This window comes from Pan troglodytes, chromosome 6 (assembly GCF_028858775.2).
Source record: "Pan troglodytes isolate AG18354 chromosome 6, NHGRI_mPanTro3-v2.0_pri, whole genome shotgun sequence".
NCBI classification, from domain to species: domain Eukaryota; kingdom Metazoa; phylum Chordata; class Mammalia; order Primates; family Hominidae; genus Pan; species Pan troglodytes.
Genome location: NC_072404.2, coordinates 107,552,924 through 107,579,708, shown reverse-complemented (window position 1 = coordinate 107,579,708; position 26,785 = coordinate 107,552,924). Strand labels below are relative to the sequence as shown.

At 43.9% G+C, this 26,785-nt stretch overlaps 1 protein-coding gene across 4 annotated transcripts in view; it reads right to left on the bottom strand.

Annotated features, from left to right (window-relative positions):
• Nucleotides 1-26,785, bottom strand: part of LMTK2 (lemur tyrosine kinase 2) — a 99,445-nt gene that overhangs the window by 14,978 nt on the left and 57,682 nt on the right. For all 4 annotated transcript variants that reach the window (XM_016945061.4, XM_016945062.4, XM_016945064.4 and 1 more), the window contains 4 exons: nt 19,783-19,916; nt 6,215-6,299; nt 4,348-4,469; nt 448-597 (listed from right to left, as the gene is read on the bottom strand). In XM_016945061.4, coding sequence (XP_016800550.1) covers nt 448-597; nt 4,348-4,469; nt 6,215-6,299; nt 19,783-19,916 — 491 coding nt within the window. The remainder of the gene's footprint in view (nt 1-447; nt 598-4,347; nt 4,470-6,214; nt 6,300-19,782; nt 19,917-26,785) is intronic.

Sequence of the window (26,785 nt, the reverse complement as noted above, 5' to 3'; positions counted from 1 at the left end):
ACCTCAGCCTCCCAAAGTGCTGGGATTACAGGGATGAGCCATTGTGCCTGGCCGAATCAGTTAAAAATATCAAAAGAGGCCAGGCACCCTGGCTCACACTTGTAATCCTGGGGCAATGGGAGGCTGAAGTGGGAGGATCACTTGAGCCAGGAGTTCAAGAACAGCCTGGGCAACATATTGAGACCCTGTCTCTACATTTTTTTAAAAATAAAAATAAATAAATAAACAATATGAAAAGAATTTACAAGGACCCTAAAGCCAACTCAACACCCCAAACATTTCTACACCTTCATCACTGCCAACCACATTAAGTAGTTCAGCTCATGGTGACATCATGGTGAAAGAGGAAATGAAGAAACATAATATTTGGCCCACGAATTTTTTTGTGTTTTGGGGACACCTCACAGTGAAGACGAAACAGAACAGGTGGAATGTGAGGCTACCAACCATCTATCAGAGTAGGGCTGCTCCAGCTGGGGCTTCGGGAGTTTTGTGTCTCTCTCTCTAATGACTTGGTTGAGGACATCTAAGTTGGAAAGGTTTGAATACGGCTGTGCGGCATTGTCAAAAAGCTCCCAAAGTGTCACACCCAGGGACCTGTTGGAAAAAGAAAATGGCTGTTTCTCTCTCCCTTTAGATGTCAAATTTTTAACACTCATACTTGTTACATAGCCAGTAATTTTAAGGACAAGGTGTGTATTGAAAAGATTATTAATAGGATCTTTGTTGTTGTTGTTGTTGTTGTTGTTGTTTTGAGACAGAGTCTCACTGTCGCCCAGGCTGGAGTGCAATGGTGTGATCTCCACTCACTGCAACCTCTGCCTCCCGGGTTCAAGTGATTCTCCTGCCTCAGCCTCCCAAGTAACTGGGATTACAGGCACAAGCCATCATGCCCTGCCAATTTTTATAATTTTAGTAGAGATAGGGTTTCACCATGTTGGCCAGGCTGCTCTCAAAGCCCTGACCTCAGGTGATCCACCTGCCTTGGCCTTCCAAAGTGCTGAGATTACAGGCGTGAGCCACCATAACCAGCCAAGATTGTTCTTTAATCTGAAACCAATAATCAACAGCACAATAGCAAAAAAAGAGGCATTTCTGTTAAAATGAGGAAGACCATGCCTCCTATTCGCTACTGAATACCACCCTAGAAGTTTTGGCCAATGAAAAAAGTACAAAACAGAGATAATAGGTGTAATTATGTGGATGAGATGACTATCAACTTTTAAGTACTCAATAAATTATTGGAAAGACCATCAGAATGTTCTAAAAATTTGGCAGAATTGCTGGAAACAAGATAAATACCCTGAATTCTGATTTTTTTTTTTTTGGTAGAAAAATGCACCTATTAACAACATTAGTAAACACCAGAAACCATCTAAAAGGAATCTTTACATGGGCAAGACGATATCCTCTCTGTGAGACCCACAAGTTTGGTTTGAGTTACTCCTCAGTATCGTGGGTTTTGCTGCTATTCTGAAGGGATCCCCCATCACGCTGGCAGCTGTCTGTGTGCCAGGAGAGACCCTGAGGGCTGCCTCACCACAGCAGGAACGCCCTTCTCAGTCCCAGCCCAATCCTCTCTCACACTGCGGTGCTCTGTCCCCATGGAAACAGCCTCTGCTGGCTTCCTGGGTCAGAGGAGCTGCCTCTCATTTCCTCCACGAGGTCTCTGCATTTCCTCCCCACCACACACTGCCTCCATCCTGCATTTGTGTCTATTTACTGCAATGTTCCCGAACGTGACTCTCATCTGTGTCCTCTGGGAAGCCGTGAACACACACACTGGTAGGTCAGGTCCACCCCTAAAGGATGCTTAGTTGGTAGATCCAGGTGTGGCCTAGAAAACTTGCGTTTTAAAAAAGTTCCCCAGTGATTCTGACGTCCAGCTAACCCTCCACGACACGCCCCAAACAACAAAGAAGCAACTACATTTTGACAAAAATCACTAAAGGAGAGCACCAGAGCCCATCAAAGGAGTAACAGGTACTCAGGAAATTCAGGACAGCCACAGCGAAAGCAGAAGGAAACGCCTGGCCTCCACCACCCCATCCCTGGCAGGCGCAGCCAGCAACCAGGAGCAACTTTCTCTTCCAGGTAAGGGCAAGTAAGAGGATCTCACTGTGGACCCCTACATCCTCACACTGCTCACCGTGGACACTACAGTCCTCACACTGGGGTCGACTGGGGTCCTCACAGGCAGTAAGCCCAGCTGAAGAATTCAATAAATGAAATAAAAAGAAATACAGAACTTCAACAACAGACTCAAGCAGAAGAACCTCTCAACTTGAAGAAAGGTTGTTTGAAATCACCCAGTCAGAGGGAAAAAGACAGAAGAATGAAAAGGAGTGAAGGAAGGCTTCAGGGCTTATGGGAGACTACAGAGCAAACAAATACACACATTATGGGAGTTACAGAAATAAAAGAGCTAGGAGAAGGCAGAGAAAGGCTATTTAAGGAAAGAACAGCTTAAAAACCTCCCAAGTCTTGGGAGAGATACAGACATCCAGATCCAGGAAGCTCAAAGGTCCTTAAAATACAATCAACCCCAAAAGGTCATTTCAGAGGCACATTATAGTCAAATTGTCAAAAGCCAAAGACAAAGATAAAAATTCTAAAAACAGCCAGAGAAAAGCATTAAGTCACATAAGAGGGAAGCAGAGAATAGGATGGTATACTCAAAGTACTGAAATTGGCAGCCAAGAACACTATGCCCTGCAAAGATATCCTTTGGAAATGAAGGAGGGTTGGGCGCGATGGCTCATGACTATAATCCCAGCACTCTAGGAGACTAAGGCATGAGGATTGCTTGGGGCCAGGAGTTCAAGACCAGCCTGGGCAACACAGCATGACCTCGTCTCTACTAAAAATATATATAAAATAATAACTTTTTTTTAAAAAATGGAGAAATAAAGTCTTTCCCAGATAAGCAAAAACTGAAGGAATTCATCATTATGAGACATGCCTTAAGAGAAATGGTCCAGGAGTCCTGTATCTGGAAGCTAAAGGAGGATAACCATCAACATGAAAAAACACAGAAGTATCAGACTCACGATACACTAGGTAGAGCAGATACACAAGGGAGAAAGAAAAAGGAAGAAAACCTCATCACTTGTGGAGGATAAAAAGGTTGATCTCATAGAAGTAGAGAGTAGAAGAGTGATTACTTGAGGCAGGGAAGGGGAGGGAGAGGAGGAATAGTGAGAAGCTGACTAACGAATACAAAATTTCGGCTGGGAAGGAGGAATAAGATCTAGTGTTCTAAAGCACTGAAGGGTGACTATAATTAACAACAAATTTTTGTATATTTTCAAACAGCTCTAAGAGCGGCTTTTGAATGTTCCCAAAAACAAAAAGAAAAAATGATACATGTCTGGAGTGAAGGGGATACTAGTTACCCTGATTTGATCATCACACACTGTATATAGGTATCAAAATATTACACTGGGCCAGGTGCGGTGGCTCACGCCTGTAATCCCAGTACTTTGGGAGGACGAGGCAGGCGGATCACTTGAGTTCAGGAGTTCGAGACCAGCCATGGCAAAACTCCATCTCTACTAAAAGTACAAAAATGGTGTGGTAGTACATATTGGTAATCCCAATTACTCGGGAGGCTGAGGCACAAGAATTACTTGAACCAGGGAGGTGGACACTGCAGTGAGCCGTGAGCCGAGACTACACCACTGTACTCCAGCCTGGGCGACAGTGAGACTCTATCTCAAAACAACAACAACAACAACAACAAAAACATATATATATATGTATCACTGTACCCCATAAATATGTCCAATTATATGCATCAATGAAAAAAATAATAAAAGCAAAAAAATTGTTTTAAAGAAATCAATCCAAAAGAAAGCAAGGAGAGAAAAAAAAAAGCAGGACAACAGCACATAAAACATAGCTATAAATTAAGAAGGCTGTGACAGAAATTGTTAGTCAAAGTTTTAGGTGCATCTTTTTAGCTCCCATTAAACTGACTCCTATAAATCATAGTATAAACATGATAGTCCACACCCCTTTCAGTTTCTTCTTTCACTTCAATAAATACATATTAAATATCTATTACCTGTCAGGCCCTGAGGGAGACACAGAATATGAAACAGACTTGGTTCCTGCTTTTCTAAAGGAAAATGGGTAGCAGGGGCAGTATTCAAAACGTTAACTCCATCACCACAATTGTGATAATTACTATTTATGTCTTTTAAACTGTCTTTTTCACACCATCAGATACTCTTTTGTTCCTACATCTTATACAACTACTTTCCTTTAAGGAAGTACTCAAAGAGGAAGAAGTTAGTTAGGACTTTGCCAAAGAAATGCCTAATAAAACGGTAAGCCAATACGTACCAGATATTACTATACTTAGTCTGATCTGCAGTTAGCAGTCTGTCTTGAAAGCTGGTTACTAATTCTGGAGCAGTCCATCGCAGAGGGAAAACTTTTTTATCATCTGTTTCAATATAATCCTCCTGTTTTGTTAGAAAGCACACAGAATTTTGAATAGAATTATACTTTTGGTGAGTTCAAGAATTTAAATCCATGGTATTCTCAGAAAACATATACCCAATCCAAAAAACCAGGTCAGAAAAAAAAGCAGGCATGAAGAGTGACTTTCTGGGCAGAAAGTGGGTAAGGAGTTTTGCTGAAGCCTCCTGGGCTTCATGACCTCATCTGCGAGCCATGAACGCTTGCTAAGTCATCCTTCTTGGATAAGAAAGTGCGCTGTGTCTGATACATATAACATAGACTCTGAGCAAAACACTAAAACAATATATACTGGGACTTATGCGCTGAACAGTGAAGCCAGTTAGTGAGCAAGACTGTAGGCTTTAGACTCTGACAGACCGGGGTTTGAAGTCCTCATTCTACCATTTACCAGCTATGTGATTCTACGCAAGCAACAACTTTGTGAAGTTTTTTCCTGATCTGTGAAGTGAGGAGAACACAAACCTCCCCTCTGCGGTGAGGATTAAATGAGATGATGCAGGCCGGGCTCGGTGGCTCACGCCTGCAATCCCAGCACTTTGGAAGGCTGAGGTGGGCGGATCACAAAGTCAGGAGTTCGAGACCAGCCTGGCCAACAGGGTGAAACCCGTCTCTACTAAAAATACAAAAATTAGCCGGGCGTGGTGGAGGGACCCTGTAGTCCCAGTTACTCGGAAGGCTAAGGCAGGAGAATCGCTTGAACCCGGGAGGCGGAGGTTGCAGTGAGCCGAGATCGCGCCACTGCACTCCAGCCAGGGTGACAGCGAGACCCCATCTCAAAAAAAGAAAAAAAAAAAAAAAGAGATGATGCAGGATACAGGCAGGTGCTAAGTGCCTGACATCTAGCAAGTGCTCGAGACACTACAGCTACTATGTAGACAAATAACCAATTTCTATTTGCATAATATTTTTTGAAAATATTACCCGTTTGGTCCTCACAAGAACTCTGAAAAATAAAACAGATCTTATCCGTATGTTGCTGCTCAGAAAGCGGAGGTCAAGGCTGGGTGGGGTGACTCACACCTGTAATCCTAGTACTCTGGGAGGCCAAGGCAGGCAAGTTGCTTGAACCCAGGAGTTTAAGAACAGCCTGGGCAATATAGCAAGACTCCGTTTAAAAAAAAAAAAAAAGAAAGGAAAAGAAAATGGAGGTCAAGTGGCTTATCCGAGGTCTCCTGACAGCCCGGAGCTGGGACAGTCCCATTCTCTGCCCCAGAACGCTCTACCTCATTCACTGGGGCTACACAGACACACACAAATGGAAACTTCATTGACTTCTTCACTTATTTCCTTTAGAATATATTCATGACAGAGTTAAAAAAAACCTAGATCCCCAGGTTACTGAACATGAGCTGAAATTTTACTGACCACGTAATGGAGAAACATTTATATGATATGTATATTTTATCATAACAGGTAATAATAACTACTGTTGCTCATGTGTTCACTCTAAAATTTATTATGCACCATCAGACTACATCATTTACAGTGTTTATAAATATTTTTAAACAAAACTTTTGGAAAGCTGTTGCAAAACCTCGGACGCAAAGCCGCAGACTTACACAAGCCACACGCCAGAAGCCTAGACCACATTAAAATGACTGCTGCAAATCCCTCTCCAGAAAGCCTAGCGACTAAGATTCTTATACAAACAGTGGGGCATTTGGTGACATTACAACTTCACAATTCAAATTAAATCAGACTGAAAACATTTAAACCTCTGGCTTACCTTGTACCTGCTGAATCCTATTCCGTAATCTCCCACTTTCACATTTAAGTCGGAGGTGAGAAAACAATTCCGCAGGGCTAAATCACTGAAAACAGAGGGAAGTGAACATGGCAAGAAGAATCAACAACCAGGATCATGCTGTATGGAAATGCCACAGAAATGGGCTTTCTCTCGGGATCCGAGTAAGTATATTGAGCTCTCTGCTTAAGAATTAACCTCTTAAAATTCTTTTTCATAGTAGAAGTATTACATATGTCATCAATCACTTAAATAATAAAGATGATCACACTTTTAGGCAAGTAACTAGCTCAGGTTAAATACTGACCATATCTGTACCACGTTCTACATTAAAACCGGATGTATGGCTTATTTCCTTGTATTTTCTTTTCTTTTCTTTTTTTTTCTCATTCAATTTAGAAGTTTATTTTGCCAAGGTTAAGGACGTGCCTGTGACACAGCCTCAGGAGGTCCTGACGACATGTGTCCAAGGTGGTCAGGCTACAGCTCAATTTTATACATTTTAGGAAGACATAAGACATCAATCAACACATGTAAGATGTACAATGGCTCAGTCAAAAAAGGCAGAACAACTCAAACACTCTAAGTGGAGGCTTCCAGCTCATAGGTATGTTAGAGTAGGTAGTTAGGCAGATATGGACAGGGCAGGAGGAGAGCACCCCCACACACATACCCCCAACCCCTGTTGCCCCCAGGACTGTCAGGCGACAATAAAGTGATGGTCAGGTGGTTGTTAAACTGTCTCTCTAAAATGATAAGTGGTCACAGCCAGCACCAGGAAAAGACAGTCTCCTAACAGACAGAAAACACTCGGAACTGGTGTTATCCTCTTCTCAAAGACCTCAAACAGGCACACTAAGAGGCAAAATGGCCTCTTATACGACCTCCCACTGGGAACGCTCGACAGGTTAAGGAAAAAACTCCTCAAGTGAACACGTGCACAACTTCAGCAAACCCCAGAACCACAACAATGTATAAAACCCCAAGTCAAGGACTGAACAGGGCACTTGGATCTTGCAAGTCACCCGCTTGGCCCTTCCAAGTGTACTGCTTCCTTTCACTTCTGCTCTAAAACTTTCAAACAAATTCTCACTCCTGTTCTAAAACTTGCCTCAGTCTCTCCCTCTGCCTGAAACCAACTACTGCCTCTCAGCAAAATTCTTTCCTCCAAGGAGGCAAGAATCAAGTTGTTGCAGACCCATATAGATTCACCACTGCTAACAGGTGGATTCAAAGATTTTCTGATTAGCAACCTGTCAAACTAGTTTACCTAAAGACCAGAAACCCAGTCGGGCATGGTGGCTCACACCTGTAATCCCAGCATCTTGGGAGGCTAAGGCAGGCGGATCACTCGAGGCTAGGAGTTCAAGACCAGCCTGGCCAGCACGGCAAAATCCTGTTTCTACTGAAAATACAAAAAAGCTGGAGTGAGGCCAGATCATGGTGGATCACACTTGTAATCCCAGTACTCTGGGAGGCTGAGGCAGGTGGAACACATGAGGTCATAAGTTCAAGACCAGCCTGGCCAACATGGTGAAATCCCATCTCTATTAAAAATACAAAAAAATTAACCAGGCATAGTGGTGCATGCCTGTAATCCCAGCCACTCAGGAGACTGAGGTACGAGAATCATGTGACCCCCAGAGGCGGAGGCTGCAATAAGCCGAGATCGCACTAATGCAATCCAACCTGGGTACTCAAAAAATAAAAAATAAAAATAAATAAAAAATACACACCTGAAATTCCATATAAGGGAGTGTCTGGGTTAAGATAAGGGGTTGTAGAGACCATAGTTCTTATTATGCAGATGAAGACTCCAGGTAGCAGGCTTCAGAAAGAATAGATTGTAAATGTTTCTTATGAGACTTAAAATGATGAAAGACTCAAATAATTCTCTCCAGGATCAGAGAAAAGACCTAGAAAGGGAAAGGCATTCTCTACAGAATGTAGATTTTGCCTCTAAGAGACAGTTTTGCAGGGCCATTTTTAAATATGTCAAAGGAATATATTTGGGGGCAAAATACTTCAATTTCTTACAGGGCCTGCTATCTGTCATGTGATGCTTTACTTTAGTCAGGCTGGAATATGGTGTCTTATTGCTACAAAAAGTCGTAAGATCTCTGTTTTAATGTTAATGCTGGTCAGTTGTGCCTGAATTCCAAAGGGAGAGTATAATGGGGAATCTGATCGCCCCCTCCCCATCATGTCCTGAACTGTGAGATGTCCTTGGCTGAGAGGATGAGTTCATTCAGACAATTAGGAAGCTTAAAGTTTTATTTTTAGTTTACACTTCTTCCATATTTCAGCTATTGTGAATAATGCTGGTATGAACATGGGTGTACAAATTATCTCTTTAAGACCCTGTTTTCAACCATTTTGGGGATATGCCCATAAGTGGCATCACTGCATCACATGGAAATTCTATTTTCAATATTTATGAGGAGCCACCATACTGCTTCCCACTGTGACTGTACCATTTTACCTTCCCACCAACAGAGCACAAGGGTTCCAATTTTTCCACGTCCTCACCAAAACATATTATTGTTTGATGTTGATAGTAGCCATCCTAATGGGTGTAAGGTGGTATTTCATTATGGTTTGACTTGGATTTTCCTAATGATCAGTGATGCTGGGCATCTTTTGGTGTACCTATTGCCATTTGTATATTTCCTTTGGAGAAGGAAATACACACTTTCCTTCATTTTCCAATCAAGCTGTTTGTTTTGTTGTTGAGTTGCACGAATTCTCCATATATGCTTTATATAACCCTTTTCAGATATATAATTTGCAAATACTTTCTCCATTTGGTGGTTATCTTTTCACCCTATTGATAGTGTCTTTTGATTAACAAAGTTTAAACATTTTCATGTAGTCTTCTATGTTGTTGTTGCTTGTGCCTTTGATGTCATACCCAATAAATAACTGCTGAATAAATCACTGTCATAAAGTTTTTTCCTTATTTTCTTCTAAGACTTTTATAGTTTTGCGTCTTACATTTAGGTCTTTGATCCATTTTGAGTTAATTTTTGTATATGGTGTTAGTTAAGGGTTCAACTTCATTTTTTGCATGTGGATATCCCATTTTCCCAGCAGCATTTGTTGAAAACACTATCCTTTCTCCATTGAATAGTCCTGGTACTCTTGTTAAAAATCATTTGACCGGCTGAGTGCAGTGGCTTACAACTGTAATCCCAGCACTTTGGGAGGCCAAGGCAGGCAGAAGGTCAAGAGATCGAGACCTTCCTGGCCAACATGGTGAAACCCCATCTCTACTAAAAATACAAAAATTAGCCGGGCATGATGGTGGGTGCCTGTAATTCCAGCTACTGGGGAGGCTGAGGCAGGAGAATCACTTGAACCCAGGAGGCGGAGGTTGCAGTGAGCTGAGATCGTGCCACTGCACTCCAGCCTGGCAACAGAGCGAGGCTCCATCTCAAGAAAAAAGAAAAAAGAAAAAAATCATTTGACCATATATATGAAGTTTTATTTCTGGGCTCTCTCTTCTATTTCATTGGTCTATATGTCTTCCTTATGCTAGTACAACACTGTTTTGATTACTGTAGCTTTGTAGTAAGTTTTAAAATCAGAAAAGGTGAGTCTTCTAGCTTTGTTCTTCTAAGACTGTATTGTATTGAGTATTTGAGGTCCCTTCAGAATCCATATGAATTTTAGGATATGCTTTTCTATATCTGTAATCCCAGCTACCTGGGAGGCCTAGGAGGGAGGATCCCTTGAGTCCTTGAGATGGAGGCTACAATGGGCTATGATTGCACCACTATTCCAGCCTGGATGGCAGGGTGAGAGCCCATCTCTTTGGGGAGAACTTTACTGGTCCACAAATCTAGTTGACATGTGAAAATGCATGTTCTTGTTATAGATCAAAAATGACTTAGGCTCAGTACAATAGAGTTCTCCAAACACAAGTCTTGGTTTGCAAACAGAAGTTGAAGAGGAATCAAGAAACAGAGACAAGCTAAGTTCTCCCTCAACTGAGCTGCTGGAAAAACAGCATCTCCAGATTTTCTTTCAGGCTTTGAGAATTTTTCTCCCATTCCACACTTTTATCTTGATACTGATATCACTGTGGCACAGAAGGGCTCCGCAGAAGGGCTCCCCAGCTCCTATTCCCTGAATCCTCCTCCTCCTCCCCTCCTCTTTCTCTCTCTCTCTCCCTCAGTCTGCCGGGCGCTCACGGAACCGGAACCAGCTGGGCCCGGCCCGACCTGAAAGAGTGTTTCCTTGTATTTTCAGAGTGACTAAGAAGGAACTCTAAAATGCTATTAGCAAAATTGGTGAATTTTTTTTACAGCTTGTATTACTTGAGTAATAGTCTGTTATAAGTAAATATTAATATAATTTATAACTTCAAGCACCCAAAAATAATCCACATTATTAAAAATGTTTATTTTTCCCCTTTCTCAAAGATATGCAAGCGTTGTAGTCAGGCCCTTTCCAAATTACTTTCATGACTTCCAAACTCTCTACTTCTCCACAAGGGAGGTAAAGAGCATATTTCAAGACACAGAACAATTATAGAATTTATTTTAAGAAACAGTTAATTTTCAAAAACACACAATTTGACAAGTAAAAACTACTTTTTCTAAAGGAACTTTCCACACAGACAACAGATTAAGCTTTTTGGCTTTTGGCTTTAACCCTTAGAGTCTTTATAATCACCAACTGGTATACGAATAAAAAAGCCATTAAATTAAAATAGAAAAGGAGGCCTAATTTATAGTTTTAAGTTGTAAACTGAAGATATCAAAGCTGAATTTCCATAGTGCAAAATGTATGTCTTTACAGAAAGGCAAAAGACCAAAAACTTAAACTATCACATTCATATTTTCAAAGATTTTAATTTCCAAAGCTCACATGTCTGAAATACAAGGATAATGGAGATGACGACGGCAACGGCTAACACCGATATAATTCGGTAACAGCTTGATACATAACATTGATTCAATAACATAATCATGGCTAATATTCACAAAATACTTACTTCACAAGAGGCATTTTACATTTTCTCTAAGTGTTTAATCTTCACCACAAACCTGTGAGGTGGGTACTATTATTTTCCTCATTAACAAATATGGACACTGAGGCAGAGAATTGAAGTGACTTCGCTAGGGCCACAAAGCTAGCAAGGTAGTGTTCGGTAATATGTTTGTGTTTTCACCGTCAATAACTCTCAACGATGGTGCAGTGACACTTGGAGCTGCTGTTCCAAGCACGCAGCTGGTCCTCAATGTGGATTCCAGTTAGCTACCTCACATCACTTGCCACACTCTTTGTGCTTACAAGTGATTTTCTGCACTCCATCCAGAAGCCTTCAGGCCTGCTGAACTGCCTGGGAAAAACCTTGGGACACCTGTGACTCCACTGTTATGAACAACAAAGAATCTTCTAATTGTAAGAGGAATGTTGGTCCCCATTTCTTGGAATTAAGCAAGGGAGAGAGGGAGGGAGGAAGACAGGGAGGGAGGGAGAAAGGGAGGGAGGGAGAGAGGGAGGGAGGGAGAGAGGGAGGGAGGGAGAGAGGGAGGGAGGGAGAGAGGGAGGGAGAGAGAGAGGGAGGGAGGGAGGGAGGGAGAGAGGGAGGGAGAGAGAGAGGGAGGGAGGGAGAGAGGGAGGAGGAACATGCCATTTGAGGACAGAAAAGTGAAAATGCTTTAAGTAAGGCTGCTCTATCCACTGGGCCAACAGCTGCGACTGCAGAGATACAGGTTTTGCCAATAGAGGCTCCGTCACTGGGCACCACCAACGACCACCTCTAGGGTCTATAAACAGACCCTGTGAACCTTCCCGACATCTCACTCCTGAGACCAGAACAAGGAGCTGGATGCCAGCATCCCAACAAGGGCAAGCACGCATCCTGCTAGGCCAGGGGCAGCAGCCTGAGGCTAGCTTGGGCGATGTCGAGCTCAGGCATTTCCTGGATGGCAGGATGACTGTCCCAGTCCCTCCCTCCTCTTCTCTCTCCATACTAACATTCCACTTAGGTCTTTGGATACTTGAAATGCAAAGGCTTGGTAAAAGATGAACAATTACGCCTGCAGAAGGTCCTTGGCTCTCATTATAAAACTCGAAAGCAAGCAACTGGTGTTCCCAAGGGAAAAGGTAATGCTTCTCACGACCTGAAACCCAGAGGTGGTGAGGAAGCAAACAGTGGCAGGACTGGGTCCTGCCCCACTCCTCCCCAAGTGCCCAGGCTCCACAATGCAGTGGGAGGGAGCCCTGGGCAGTCAGGAGGCCAGGAGCTCATCTCAGTTCCACTGCTGCAAGACCATGTGATGCTGGGCTGGTCACGTGCATAGCAGAGGAGCCTCAGTTTCCTCACGAAACAACAGGTTGCACTTGAAATGGTTAACTCGCAAGGCTGTTGCAAGGGTAACACTGAAAAATACATGAAATGTTTTGAAAACATAAAAGTGCTGTACAGATTCAAAGTAATGATACAATTTGGGCCAAAGTTGGTAAAAATAAATATTATCTGAAGCCCAATAACGTGCAAAGCTAAAGAAAAACACACAGGTGTCACTTCTTAACAACAGAGGGAACTCTTGACGTCAATGGCTGCTTTTGTCAGGAAATGCAAACACACAGCCAGTCTGCTCTCCCTTCAAGTTGAAAAACAGGTCCACGGATGAGGGTGCCAGTGGCACCAGCCCCGCCCGGCTCTCAGAAGGCTCTGGCAGCATCACCTGAGCTTGGCAGCACTTGCTGTGACTGAGACCACAGTAACCATGAGACTCAGGGCCGCATGAGCAGAGCGATGGACAGAAAGTGGGAGCTCGCGGTTCTGAAGGGTTCCCACCCCGATTCACAAGGAAGTACCACTGCTTGCTGCTCACTCATGCTAGGACTAGTTTGCGCGTCTTCGGGGTTCTCCAATGCAAACTCAACACGCAGGAGGCATTTTCAAAATAATCCACACCTCTATTATGTGAACTACTTATGCTTTCCCGAGTAACCTGGATTCCTGATAAGAAGAGTTCACAGACAGGAAGCAAAATACCGGAAAGTTACTGAATATTCTTCTAGCAGCTTGGCATACTTTATCTCCATCTTGACAACAGCACTCCAGGGCTTTAAAGACGATCCCCATTTTATAGAAGAGATAGAGCTCCGAAGGATGAAATAACCAGCCTTATACTGGTAAAGTTGATGAGAGGTGAATGAAAACTTCAATTCCAAAGCGCCTCTCTGCTCGTCACGTCATTCTGACTCTGGCAGCCACAAAGACTTAAGCTTCCGAAGGGACTCTGCACTTAACACTCTAAGATGGGATGGAGACATACCAGGAGAGGATTAAAACAAGAGGATTCCGATAAAGCACACAGAGGCAACTTTATACTAGAGTTTTGACAGTATTTGCCCTGCTTATTAGGTCAGTCTTTGCTAGCTGGGCAATGGTACATTTACTGAGTGCCTGCTGTGTGTATCTCAGGCACTTGCTAGGATTTGGGTAAACAGAGTTCTTCCACAGGGTGTGAAATTCTTATTACACCCTAGGGAAAACGCCTCTGGCTGGAATAGGGTCCACCACTGATGGTGCATATGTATAGTCCCAGCTACCTGCGAGGCTGAGACAAGATGATTGCTTGAGCCTGGGAAGTCAAGGCCAAGCAAGTGAGCCATGATCGTGCCACTGCACTCACTCAAGCCTGGGTGACAGAGTGAGACCCTGTCTCAAAAAAATAAAAAATAAATAAAAACCCTGTTCAGATTCGAATGGGAATTCTTTGAGTGAACTGGCATTTTTGTGTGGCCTCCCCACCATAAATCATGGTGCATCTTTCCATGTGTCCACATGTTATTTTACATTCTTCAATAAGATTTCATAGTTTTCTTCATACAGTCCTGTGTCTTTCTCACATAATATATACCCAGATAATTTATAATTTTGGCATTATTCAGAATAAAATGGTTTTTATCCACCTTCACTGCTGGGTACATAATTACACCTGTACAGAGAAAAACTACTGACTTATGTATACTGTCTTATAATAAGCCACAACAAATTCTTTTATGAATTCTAATTTTTTAAAAGCACAGTTTCTTGGTTTTTCTAAACATCCAACACCATGGCACCAGTAAAGAAGGGCAATGTTCTCTTCTTTTCCAATGATCGTGTGGTGTAGCTCGGTGGTTAACAGTGTGAAATCTGGAGGCAGACGGTGTAGCTTTGAATCCCAGCTCTGCTGGCTTCCAGTTGCACGACCCTGAACAAGTCAGTATACCTGTCTGTGCCTGCGTCTCCTGACCTGTAACACAGACGGGAAAACCAGCACTACCACTTAAGAGCTGGTGTAAAGTAGCTGGCATGTGGGAAGCATTCAGTAAATCATTATTATTATTGAGATGGAGTCTCGCTCTGTCATGCAGGCTGGAGTGCAGTGGTGCGATCTCAGCTCACTGCAACCTCTGCCTCCCAGGTTCAAGCGATTCTCCTGCCTCAGCCTCCCAAGTAGCTGGGATTACAGGCGTGTGCCACCACGCCTGGCTAATTTTTTTGTATTTTTAGTAGAGATGGGGTTTCACCATGTTGGCCAGGCTGGTCTCAAACTCCTGACCTCAAGTGATCTGCCCACCTCGGCCTCCCAAAGTGCTGAGATTACAGGTGTGAGCCACTGTGCCTGGCCTATTTTTATTTTTTTCTTTTTTCCCCCTTATTTCTTGGGCCTATTATTTTTAAACTGATAATTTTATAGTTTGTGTTTGTATTAGCTAGTACCTCCAAAGAAATGTTGGAAGGTAACAGAAATAGTGGGCATCTCTGCCTGGTTTCTCATTTAATTGAAAGGACTTTATTATTTTGCCATTTAGCAATAGCATGATATTGCTATTAAGTTTTGGTAAAGTTTTGAGTCTTAGTCCATATGATATTTAAGTTGTATCTTTCCTTTCCTGTCAGAAGAAATGTTTCCCATCAGAAGAGAATATGTTTACATAGTCTATGTAAACACAGAATAGCTGCTGAATTATACTAAATGATGTTTCTGCAATCTATTGCTATAATGTATTTCTCCTCTTTTATTCTGTCAATGGAATGAATTATGTAGACATATTTTTATAATACACATCTACCCTTATAGTCCTAGAATAAGTCTTAATTGTTTTATTCACACACTGCTACATGCGGTTTGCTAGTATTTGTGTCTATGTTCATTCAGGAGAATCGTCAATAATTTCTTTATGTCATCTTTTGCTATTAAGCTTGTGTTGGATTCATGATATGAGTTATAGAAATTTCCATCTTCTTTATGGTCCGGAATAGTTTAAATACACTGGAGCCACCTGTTCATTAAAGGTCAGACAGAGGACACCCATGAAACCCTCTGGACCTAGAGCCTTTTAAAATGAAAGCTCTTTAATCACCTTCCCAGTGTAGCTACTCGGCTGATTACAGTCTTTCCATCTCTTCTTGGGTTGTAGCTGCAGTCAAACTGGTTCCTTTCCCTTGAAGCCTTCCTCATTTCTGTGTGACATACATCATGGGAGATACAAAGGTCAGGAAGATACAATCCCTGCCTTCAGCAAGTCTTCCATGTAGAAAGGGAAATAAGGAAACTTCATGGACACCCGCCAAGTATGAATTCCGGTTTGGTTTTCGTTTCGGTAGTGCCTTCTCTTTCTAAACCAGCCTAAGCTGTAGTGCAATACTGATTAAACACGCACGCACGTGCACACACAAAGCTCTGGGCATGCCATCCTACTGCCTACAGAACACAGCCTGAAGGCCTTATCTTGGCACTCAGGCCCTCTGTAATTTGGTTTCAAGCTGCGTCTCTATTCTTATCTCCCACTATCTTCTCTCCTGCGTCTTCTTTTCTGGTAACAATGGACTATCTGACATTTCCCTAAACTCCCTTTCTTTCTCTTCCTCCTACCATATACATCATCTTGCTACTCCCTTCTCCAGAAATTCTGAATGTCCTCCAGCCTTCAACTGATGCCCATTCTTCAAGGATCACTAAAACGCCACCTCCTTCCAAAAACCGACCTGGACTCTTCCCAAAGTAACTCTTCCTCCTCCTGCAGAAATGACCACACACGGTATGTGCACCTGGGTACAAACTGCTCATCAAATGATCAAATGAGTGGCTGAGACAGACCAACCGCTCAGCACCCCAAGCCTCAGTATTCTCCTCTGTAACTGGGATGAATAATGGCACCTGCCTCGTGGCACGTGGGGTGGCCCTGACGATCAAATCACTACTCACAGAACGTTCTGCAAATGCATGGAACACGGCAAACACCCTGCCAAATGAGAACACGCGTTTCCACTCTCCTGCTGGGGCAGTAGTGAGCAACAGGTGTGCACTTTGCTTTGATTTTAAATGTATTTCTCTGTCTCTCACCTTGTCACTGGATTTTAAATGCATTTCTCTACCTCTCACCTTGTCATTGAACTCTGCAGGCAGTGGAAGTTCGCTGCACACTAACCCCAGTGTTGCACAGCAGAAAGTAACTGTAACGCTACAACCGGGCAAATCCTATAGAGGTTCTTTTGTATACAATGGTCACCCAGGTACTCCGCAAGGCTACCCCCTCCAGGTCTCCAGCTCCATGAGCCGCTGCGAGGAGACAGGCCGCCCATGAGAACCCCCTGGCTCAGCTCATCACAGCGACCTGGTGGCATCTCACGGACGGGCTGCTCAGGAGACTGGCAGGCAGGGGACAGGAAGTCCTGGGCTCCAGGCCAGCAAGGCAAGTGGGATGGCACAGCAGCAAGCTGGCAGCGCCTGCTGTTTACATGGCTTTCCAAAAGTCACATGCACGACTTCAGAGACACAGGCTCCTCAGACTCCAGGTTAAGGCTCTTCTTAAACAATAGGTAGAAATACAACTTCACTGTGGGTGCCTTACTAGATTAGTTTCCAAATGGAGCTAAGAACTTTAATTGGACATGTAGGTTGTTCTATTTTCAACCAACAGAGGAAGTCCTACTTTAAGTCAACCAATAAATATTCTAAATTCCAACTTAAAAATATACTATATGATATGCTACTGACAAAAAATATCTTAAAACACAAAACTTTGCCCCAAACAGAAATTTAATATAGATATGATTACTTTTTCTTTTTTTTTTTTTTACAACAAAATGAAACAGCTGTCAATGGTTTCAAGGGTTTTTTGTTTTTTGAGACAGAATCTCGCTCTGTCGCCCAGACTAGAGTGCAGTGGCATGATCCCGGCTCACTGCAAGCTCCGCCTCCCGGGTTCACGCCATTCTCCTGCCTCAGCCTCCCGAATAGCTGGGACTACAGGCACCCATCACCACATCCGGCTAATTTTTTGTATTTTTAGTAGAGACGGGGTTTCACCGTGTTAGCCAGGACAGTCTCGATCTCCTGACCTTGTGATCCGCCTGCCTCGGCCTCCCAAAGTGCGGGGATTACAGGCATGAGCCACCGTGCCCAGCCTCAAGGATTTTCTTTAACTTGAGTTTTAGAACTTGAATAAAACCCAAACTATGTGATTTACTCATCATCTTTACTTGCTCTAAAGTCCACAAGATTTGAAATTAAGTAAAACTTTAACTTGAAACTCACAGGAAAATACTATTTACTCTGATATCTTTGCCAATTTAAAAAATACAGATTCTAGTTGTCTTTGATAATTTTACATTGCTGATTCCTATATGATGCTCTTTTAAAATTAAGCCCCCTTCTCCAAAATTTAAGAATTCCTATACCAGTATTAGTAATTATCTGCATTTTGTAAGATATATTAACAATATAAATTATGCTAGATAACAGCCTGTTATAAAAGACATCAAAAGCTAAATGTAGGCTTTCTCCATTATGAAATCTTTATAAAGCTTCATGTAAGGGATTCTGCTTTGGGTCTTAAGAAACTGGTAACTTTTTGAGTCTTTAAAAAAAAAAAAACACTTTACCAGAATGATTTGTTTACTATCATAAATCAAACAAGATATAAATGTGTAAGAAGAAGGTTAATAATTTTCCTCTGTCCCCCCCTTGAAGGAATGTTGACAGTCTGATAGGCATGGTACTTTTCCACGCCTGTTTAAGACACACACACCTCTAGAAATATGACCAGGTGTTTTCATACTTAAAAAATGGAATCACACTAAGTATATTACTGTGAAATCTGCTTTTTACAAAAAAGAATACTTCAAGCCAGGCACAGTGGCTCACACCTGTAATCCCGGCACTTCGGGAGGCTGAGGCAGACGGATCATCTGAGGTCAGAAGTTTGAGACCAGCCTGGCCAACATGGTGAAACCCCATCTGTACTGAAAATACAAAAATTAGCCAGGCCTGGTGGCACGTGCCTGTAGCCCCAGCTACTTGGAAGGCTGAGGCAGGAGAATCACTTGAACCCTGGGGGTGGAGGTTGTAGTGAGCCGAGATCACATCACTGCACTCCAGCCTGGGCGACAGAGACTCCGTCTCAAAAAAATAATACATAAATAAATAAAAAATAGAATACTTCATACACATCTCTTCAAGTCAAGACACACAGGTGTTCCTTTTTAGGTCAATGGATTACTAAGAGTTAAATGATTTACTTAAAGTTGACTAAAGAAATACTGCCTGGTTTCCCTGGAGACCTAAGAAATAATTTTAAACGTATTGTGTTGTTTTTAAACATAAAGCACAGCTCAAAAGCCTAGAGGAGAATAAGCAGAAATCTCCTTTTGGGTTCACAGAACAGACTCCTCTTTTGTGACGGGACTCCAAGTCCTTTGGTGTTTTAATTACGAAAATCACCATCTATGATCTTAACAAAATATAACGTGTTCCAAAGAACTACGGTCATTCAAGGCGTGAACCCGGGAGGTGCAGCTTGCAGTGAGCCGAGAACGTGCCACTGCACTCCTGCCTGGGCGACAGAGCAAGACTCCGTCTCAAAAAAAAAAAAAAAAAAAAAAAAAAAAAAAAAAAAAAAAGAACTATGGTCATTCAAGTGGGGCCTGAAAAGCTGCAACAGAAATGTGCTACACAGATCGCTGTGCTGCTCACAAGCAGCCCCTGACTACCCACCCGGGAGCGGGGGGCCTCATCAGATCGGATCCCATGACACCTCTGCTTCCAAATGGGCACCTGAAGCCCACCCTTCAGCTGGCCAGAAACCAGTGCTATGACCTTGTGCAAACAGAGGCTGCTGGCCTAGAGATTCTCTCTTCCTCTCTCAGGAATGTGAACTGGGATGCACCATGAAACCGGGCGGTGGCACCAGAAGCCTAAAGCTGGTGTGGCAACCAGCGATGAAACACACGAGGTGTCATACGGTGGATCGGGACTGTTTACTCCCAACTCTGAGGCAGGTACAACTATTCACATTCTTTGAAATGCTGGAAATAATAAATGTATTAAGACATCTTATTCCCTGGTACTGGTTTCAATGAAGCCCAACTCAACCCTTATCCGGACATGGGCAAGAACGAGATCGCTTCTACCTACATGAGCTGGGTTCATTCTGCCACCTCCTGTCCTCCTTAAGTTTCACAAACTCGGCAGCCTCTCTGGACTGTCCCGCCGGTGCTGTGTGGGGTGTGCACCGCTGATGCAGGGACCCACCTGTGCAGGAAGTGCAGCTTGTGCATGGCGGCCAGCCCCGCGGCGACCTCGCACGCCATCCTCTGCAGCAGCATGGTCTGTGAGTCCCCCCGCATGTGCTCCTGCTCGCTGCGCAGATACGCCTTCAGGTCACCCTGCAAAAGTCAGCCCGTGTGAGTTTCCAAATGAGCCACAGGAATAAAGTGAGCGCTTAAATACGTGCCTCGGTGAACACTAACTGTTAAGATTATTTATTAGAAACTTCTTTTGTTCATACTTAAAGAAGTTCCAACCCAATACTGTGAAAGTATAGAACACTATTATGCTTTTAGGAACATTCTAACTAGTTAACATCTTTGTCACATAAACACATGGAACACAAAACAGTTTAAAAAAAGATAGTTTTGCAATGATGCACATTTAAACTAAATGCTGTGTAGAATTAGAGAAACTCCCAGGTTACCTAGGAGATGACACGGAGAGTGTAAGAAATGATGCCACTCACACTGCCTGTTCTATGGACTCCAGGCGGCCCCTGGGCAGTGAGCGCTTCATCACGAAGGCGCCGTGATTACTGCCAAAGCTTGGAGGAGCAATGGAGCGGGAGAGAAGGAAAGAAAAATGGGTGGGAAAGGAGAAGTCCAGGTAGTGCAGCAACAACTGCTTCAGGTCTCCCCCAGCTTCCCCAGGACCCTGGGCTATCCTGAGACGGTGAAGAGAAAGAACATTTCAGCCACTCCAGAAAAACTCACCACGTTAACAAGCCTACTCTTCAAAGGGGAGCAACCTGAGCAGGAAAATAAACAAACTTACAGTCAGATGCCCAGCACACGGCCATGACACTGCAGGGCTCCCCAGGCCTCCTCCAAGACTTCCCTGTGTTACGCTGTCTTTATTTCATGATTTTCATTTAGGATACTATGTTTTTGGGAGTTTACTGTGTATCTGTTATGGGGAACACCCTTCTGAGGGAATAAAATCTTCCATATTCTCCTTACCACATGATTAAATATTTATTGATATGATTTCATTCCAAATTAAAGTTTCCTCGAATCAGTTAATAAAATTTAGAAAGCAAGCCAATAGCTTTCAGTGTTCTTTAAATCTGAGTCAAGAAAAGATGGCTGGAGGCGGGGAGCGGGAAAAAAAAGAAAAAAAAAAAGACTCCTGAGGAAGGGCATTTTCCTTGACCAACTAAAGAGTACATGTCTTGTAACTGTTACTGAAGATAGCCAATTTATCAAATACCTCCCAGAATAAAACCTTAAAACACAGTATTCCTTTACAAACGTTTACCCACATTTAATACTGAGTACATTCTGAGGTAACTTCTAGGTCCACTCCAAGAATCTAAATTTGTTTCCATTCCCAGTTTCCAAGATCTTTACATGAGTGATAATGTTGATATTAATAGTTGCCACCATTTGTGCTTTGAGCCCTGAGCCAAGCGTTATGTTAGGAGTTTTTGCACTTGTTACTGCAAATACAATATGAGATGTTTACCAGATATGGAACTGAGGCTTAGGGAGGGTAAGAAATTTGCCCAAGGCCACAGAGCTAATAACTGGTAGGGCTGTGCTTCTACTTTTCGGCTTACCAACTAGTCAAGAAAGGTCTATTTAGCAAGTGAATTAAATCAGTATGCAGACAACATCAATGTATTTTATAAAAATGAACATAAAATAACTGAAGGTCAATCCCATCAATCTGCTGGGGTCTCCCAAGCGTCATGTGACTGCTCTGCCAGGGGAGCAGTGGTCTTCCCTCGGTGCCGTGCACCCGGCATTGCTGTCCTTCACACATTTCCTTCCAAATGTGGTGCCCTCTCCTTTGTTTCCAACGAAATTAGAAGCCACTCCAGAGGAGAAAGAGAAAACTTTTTTTTTTTCTTGTAAAAACACATGCCCCTCCATTCAGATTAGGCTCTGTGGAGCTTGGGAGTTGTAAGGATAACAAATGATTCAGAAGACAATTAAATTCACCCAGAAAAATTCCAGCAAAAAACTCCAGGACTACAGGCAGATGGGAGTTTCATAAGGTAGCCCATAGAGAAAGTAAACATGAAAAAAGCTTAAGTCTATCTACATTACCAATGAAATGGTAATGAAATTCTTCTGCCTAACCCCTCCGCCACCAATACCCATCTAGGGAAAAACTTACTCTCACACGAAAACATGGTTTTGCTGGGCTGAATCTGGCCAATCCTAAAACCAACAGCAGCTGCTGGCAGGCAGTGAACTGCCACTCCAGCCATGAAGGCAGAGGAAGCACAGAGCGGGCGTGGCTGCTTCTCAAGGGTATCTGAAGTATATTCACCCCACTCACTGTTGTTAAAATGTCTTCTCTCCATAATAGCCCACTTCCCAAATTTCACTCAAAGACAGAATATAATCAACAGAAAGGGATTTTACTTAAGAATAGATAAAATCAGTACATTCCAGGCAAAAATATCTTTAACCCAGGAATAGGGAAGAACATCAAAGATTACTGGAGGCCCCTGGTCATGGTTCTCATGGTTGAGACTTGTCATGGATTGTGTAGGATCCAGGGTTAGTTCTATGTTTCAGAAAGGTCCATAGAGCTCTCCTGGTACCACAGTTTAAAAGAAAAAATCAACATAAAATCTTTAATTAGAGTAAAGATGTTTATGTTAAGCAAGTACTAAAATTTGATTCATTCTATCCAAAACAGACATATTATCTGATTTATTTGTACTTTAATGGTGCTTAGTGAATAGACATGATTATTTTGGTCTATTATTTAAAGAAAAAAGCTCACCAAGAACAGCAATGTATTCTGAATTAAAATAAACATTCCTTTATCCAAGTTTTAAAAATTTCTCAGCTTCCCAAACCCCCCCAAAAAACTCCCGAAGGAAAACTTAGGACACTAGATGGCAGCAGAGCGCTACACCAAGCTCTCCACCAGCAGAGCAAGTGACCTGCAACGCCCTGGTAGAATGAGTCATTCAATCACCTGTAAACAGGTTCCTCGCAAGCCCCCTCCTCAATGCTGACATGAATGGCCAGGGAGGGCTTTATACAGCTTTTCTGCAGGACACTAGGAGCAATTAATTAATTTCAATACTGTGTAAAAAGTCAACAAGTAAATAGCTTTAGAACTGAAAAAATAAAGTCATTTATATGTTTAATAGGATGATTCTGGGGAAAAACATAATCTTCAATAATTTTATTGAAAGGATGAAAGAATGATATAGACAGCGCAACACCCCCGCTTCTGCTAATGAAATAGAAGACATGCAGACTGGGGCAGCTGACGCCGCCACGCCTCCGCGCAGCCTGGGGCCTCTCTTCCCTCCCAGCAGCTCTCTGCCTGTGTCTATTTTTTCTCAGCACCACTGGTCCCCCCGCCCACTGGCATCCATAACCTTATACATCATCTCCTCTTTGGTTGCCATGGATTCTTCGTCTTGTGCCTTTCTAAGCTCAGTCCTCTCGAGAGTCCATCTCTTCTCTCTGCTCTGGCCCCAAACACCCCCCAGGTAAACCCAGCCCTCCCCTCCCCAGCCCTCCACTTCTTTCTCCTTTCCGTAGTTAAACTCCTCAGAAGCCTGGTCGGTCCTGGCTCCTTGTTCAGGAACCCCTTGCCACCATCAGAAGCACTTGCATCCACCATTCAGTGGCAGCTGCTCTCGCCAGGCCTATCAAGGAGCGACCTGCCCACTTCTCCCCAAGCACAGCTGCCGGGTCTCATCTCACCAGCATTAACGGAGACCGGCCCGTTCCTTCCTTGCTTAAACACGTTCTTCTTCACCAGCCTTCGGGCACCGCAACCTCCTGCGTTTCTTCTTATCCCACTGGCCGCTCCTTCCTCGGCCCCCCCACTGGCTCTCCCTCCTCTCGTTGATCCGTAAGGACCCTGGAGCTCCGTCCTGGTCCTCAGTCCTAGGGGCGCTCCCCGACCAGGGGTTTCAGCCACCCCATGGCTTGAAAGCCCATGCCTCACGTACAGCTCTCTGGCCCAGCCCCTCATCTCCTGACTCAACTTCCCTCCCTGTATGCCTAAGAGCCCTCTGGCACAAACCTCTGCCAATCTCAGTAAGTGGCATCGCCGTTTTCCAAGTGCGTCAGACCAAAAGTGAAGATGTCATTTGTGAGTTCTGCCTCTAGGCAGCCACATCCAACCCGTCACCAAGTTCTGGGTCTGTTTTCAAACTACCTCCTATGCCTCCGCTGCTGTGGTATTGGTCCCAGCACCACCCCACCTTGAGGACACACCTGCGCCAGTCTCCCTGCGGCCTCCCTGCATCCATTCGCCTGAGCAGCCAAAGCCAGTCCCTGAAAACATAAATCCAACCGTGATAGCCTGGGTTCCTCCCTGCTGTTTTATTTCCTTGTCTGTCTCTACCACTAGAAAGCAAGCTAGACATGGCTAGGACTCCGTCTAGTTCCCTATTGTGTCTCTAAAACCTAGAACAGTGCTGGGCACACAGCATGTGTTTAATATTTGCTTAATGAATGGGAGAAAAAAGAAAAAACACTTAGGCAGACATTCTAAATGATGCCCTACAGGTTAAAGTCGGGACAACTGTTTTCCCAAAGCCGCCCCACCCTATCATTTCCATTTAATAAGAATGAACTTAGGAGTAAATCTGAAATTTCACATTTTTACTGGGCTTTTAAATTTATTACTTCATTACTCTGGACATTAAAGCTAGCCAAAGACACTTAATTTGGGAAAATAATATTCTTTAAGTAAAATCTGATTCTCTTTGAAAGTTTATCTTTGTATAGTAAATGTTACTTTGAGAACAGAGAGTCTAAATTATTCCAAAATTCTGTTAAAATACAGTCGTGTGTCACTTAACACTGGGGATGCCTTCTGAGAAATGTGTTGTTAGGCAATTTCACCATTGTGCAAACGTCACAGAGTATACTTACATGAACCTAGATGGTCAGCCTACCGCACCCTGAGGCTACAGAGGGTGGTTTCTTGCTACAGCCTAGGCTTCAAACCTATAGAGCATGTTACTGCACTGAAAACAGTGTAAGCCACTGTAACACGATGGCAAGTATTTCTGTATGCAGCCTTGACCTCCTGGGCTCAAGAGACCCTTAGACCACACTAAATCTATATAAAAAATTTTTCTTTCTCAATAATATACCTTAGCTTACTGTAACTTTTTTACTTTTTAATTTTTTAAAACTTTTGAGTCTTTTTGTAATAACACTTAGGTTAAAACAAAAACACATTGCACAGTTGTACAAAAATATTTTTCTTTATATCCTTATTCTGTAAGTTTTTCTATTAAAAGTGTTTTTCTTTTTAAACTTTTACGGACAACAGTGAGGCCCCCATCAGCCTGCCCAAGCACCATCGGAGGGCGCCAGAGAACCTCTGCTGAAATCACAGCTGCCACTCCGTGTGGCTCCAGCGCTCCAGCTACAGGTGCACACCTTGGTTATAAGCAGCGATGACCTGTCACTGCAGCAACAGGGGAGAAAGAAGACAGCACCTAGGAGCAGGGTGGCCACACACATGGGGAAGCAGTGCTGATGGAGGAAATGCAGGGGAGGGAGAGCAGGCACCAGGGAAGACCGGAAGGGCCTGGCCAGAGGCAGCCGAGGCAGACTCAGCAAGGGCCAAGGCCGTAGTGCCCGGGCTGCAGCCAGGCGTGGGGAGGGCCAAGGCCATTGGCAGGGCCCCAGCACAGGGCCGGGCACTGGAACAGGGCAGACGCAGGGACTGGGAACGTACTCCCGACCCAATCACCCCCACACCTCAACCCACGCGGTTGTCCAGCACAGGCCTCCCCTCTGCTGGCTCTGGTCAGAGACCCCATCCACCTGTGCCCTCAGCTCTCCTCACGCCTGTTCCACCGTGACTCCGTGTCCCCTCTCCTCTACATGAGCTCCTTAGGGGCAATGACACGTCATCCATCTTGGTGTGCCCGGTGCCTGAGGAGAAATTGCTGAACTGAGGTGCCCTGGTGCATGGGGCTTATTAATAACTACATTCATAAAGAAGAGCTGCCCATTAATTAGGCATTTCTGCACCAAAGAGGCCAATTCTAAAATGGAGGCCTCCCGCTGGTAGTGGCATTAAACCACCTGGTATAAAAGTACACAGGGCCGGGTCATTCCAGCACTTTCGGAGGCTGAGGTGGGAAGATCACTTGAGACCAGGAGTTTGAGACCAGCCTGGGCAATATAGTGAGACCCCATTTCTATTTTTAAAAACAATAGAATAAAATTAGAATAAAATCAAGCCACCCGTAAATACACTCACTTTGGCACTGGTAACTCTGCACCCTCAGGCAAGTCCATCACCAACCCTGACACACGCAGCCTGGGTCTGATTCTTCAGCCAGTCCCTTCCCCTCTCTCGGCCTTGGTTTCTTCATCTGTAGACTGAAGCTACTGCTACGGGTCTCACAGCGTTGTCAAGACAACTCACTCGATGGGAACACACATCAAATGCCCAGCACTGGGCCTAGCCCAGAATGCTCAGAGCTTCCCCATCGTACTCCCCGTTGTGGGCAGCGGCCAAGGTTCCTTCCAGGTCTAAGAGCCCATGGGTCTAAGCTCCTCTGATTCTGCCCCCAAGTCACCGCTCTTCATGAGAAACAGAAGAGCCCAAGTCCCACAGAGCAACGCGCTACTGTCAAAGGATAGCCAGCGGATGCCCTCCCCTTCTCCACTGCGAACTGCCTTCAGAAACAGTGGACGTCCTTCCCCTTCTCCACTGCGAACTGCCTTCAGAAACTGACTCCATGTTTTACTGGCTGAATTTAGTAAAGGAGCTCAGGATACAACATTCAAGAACACAGTATCATCTGCTCCGGAGCCAGGTGATGGAGCTGAAGAAATTGCTGACCAATAAGAAAGACTAGGATGTGGCAAAGGTTAGTCTACATCCTCCTTTTTCTCTCCCGGCTGGCAGCCTGGTCTCCAGCGTGCTTTGTTCTCTGTCCTTACCCCTTCCACTTGAGCCTTCCCAACAGACCCAGCTGGCCTCGCCACCAGGGCACAGCATCCCCCGTCTCCACACTGCCTTTACAAAG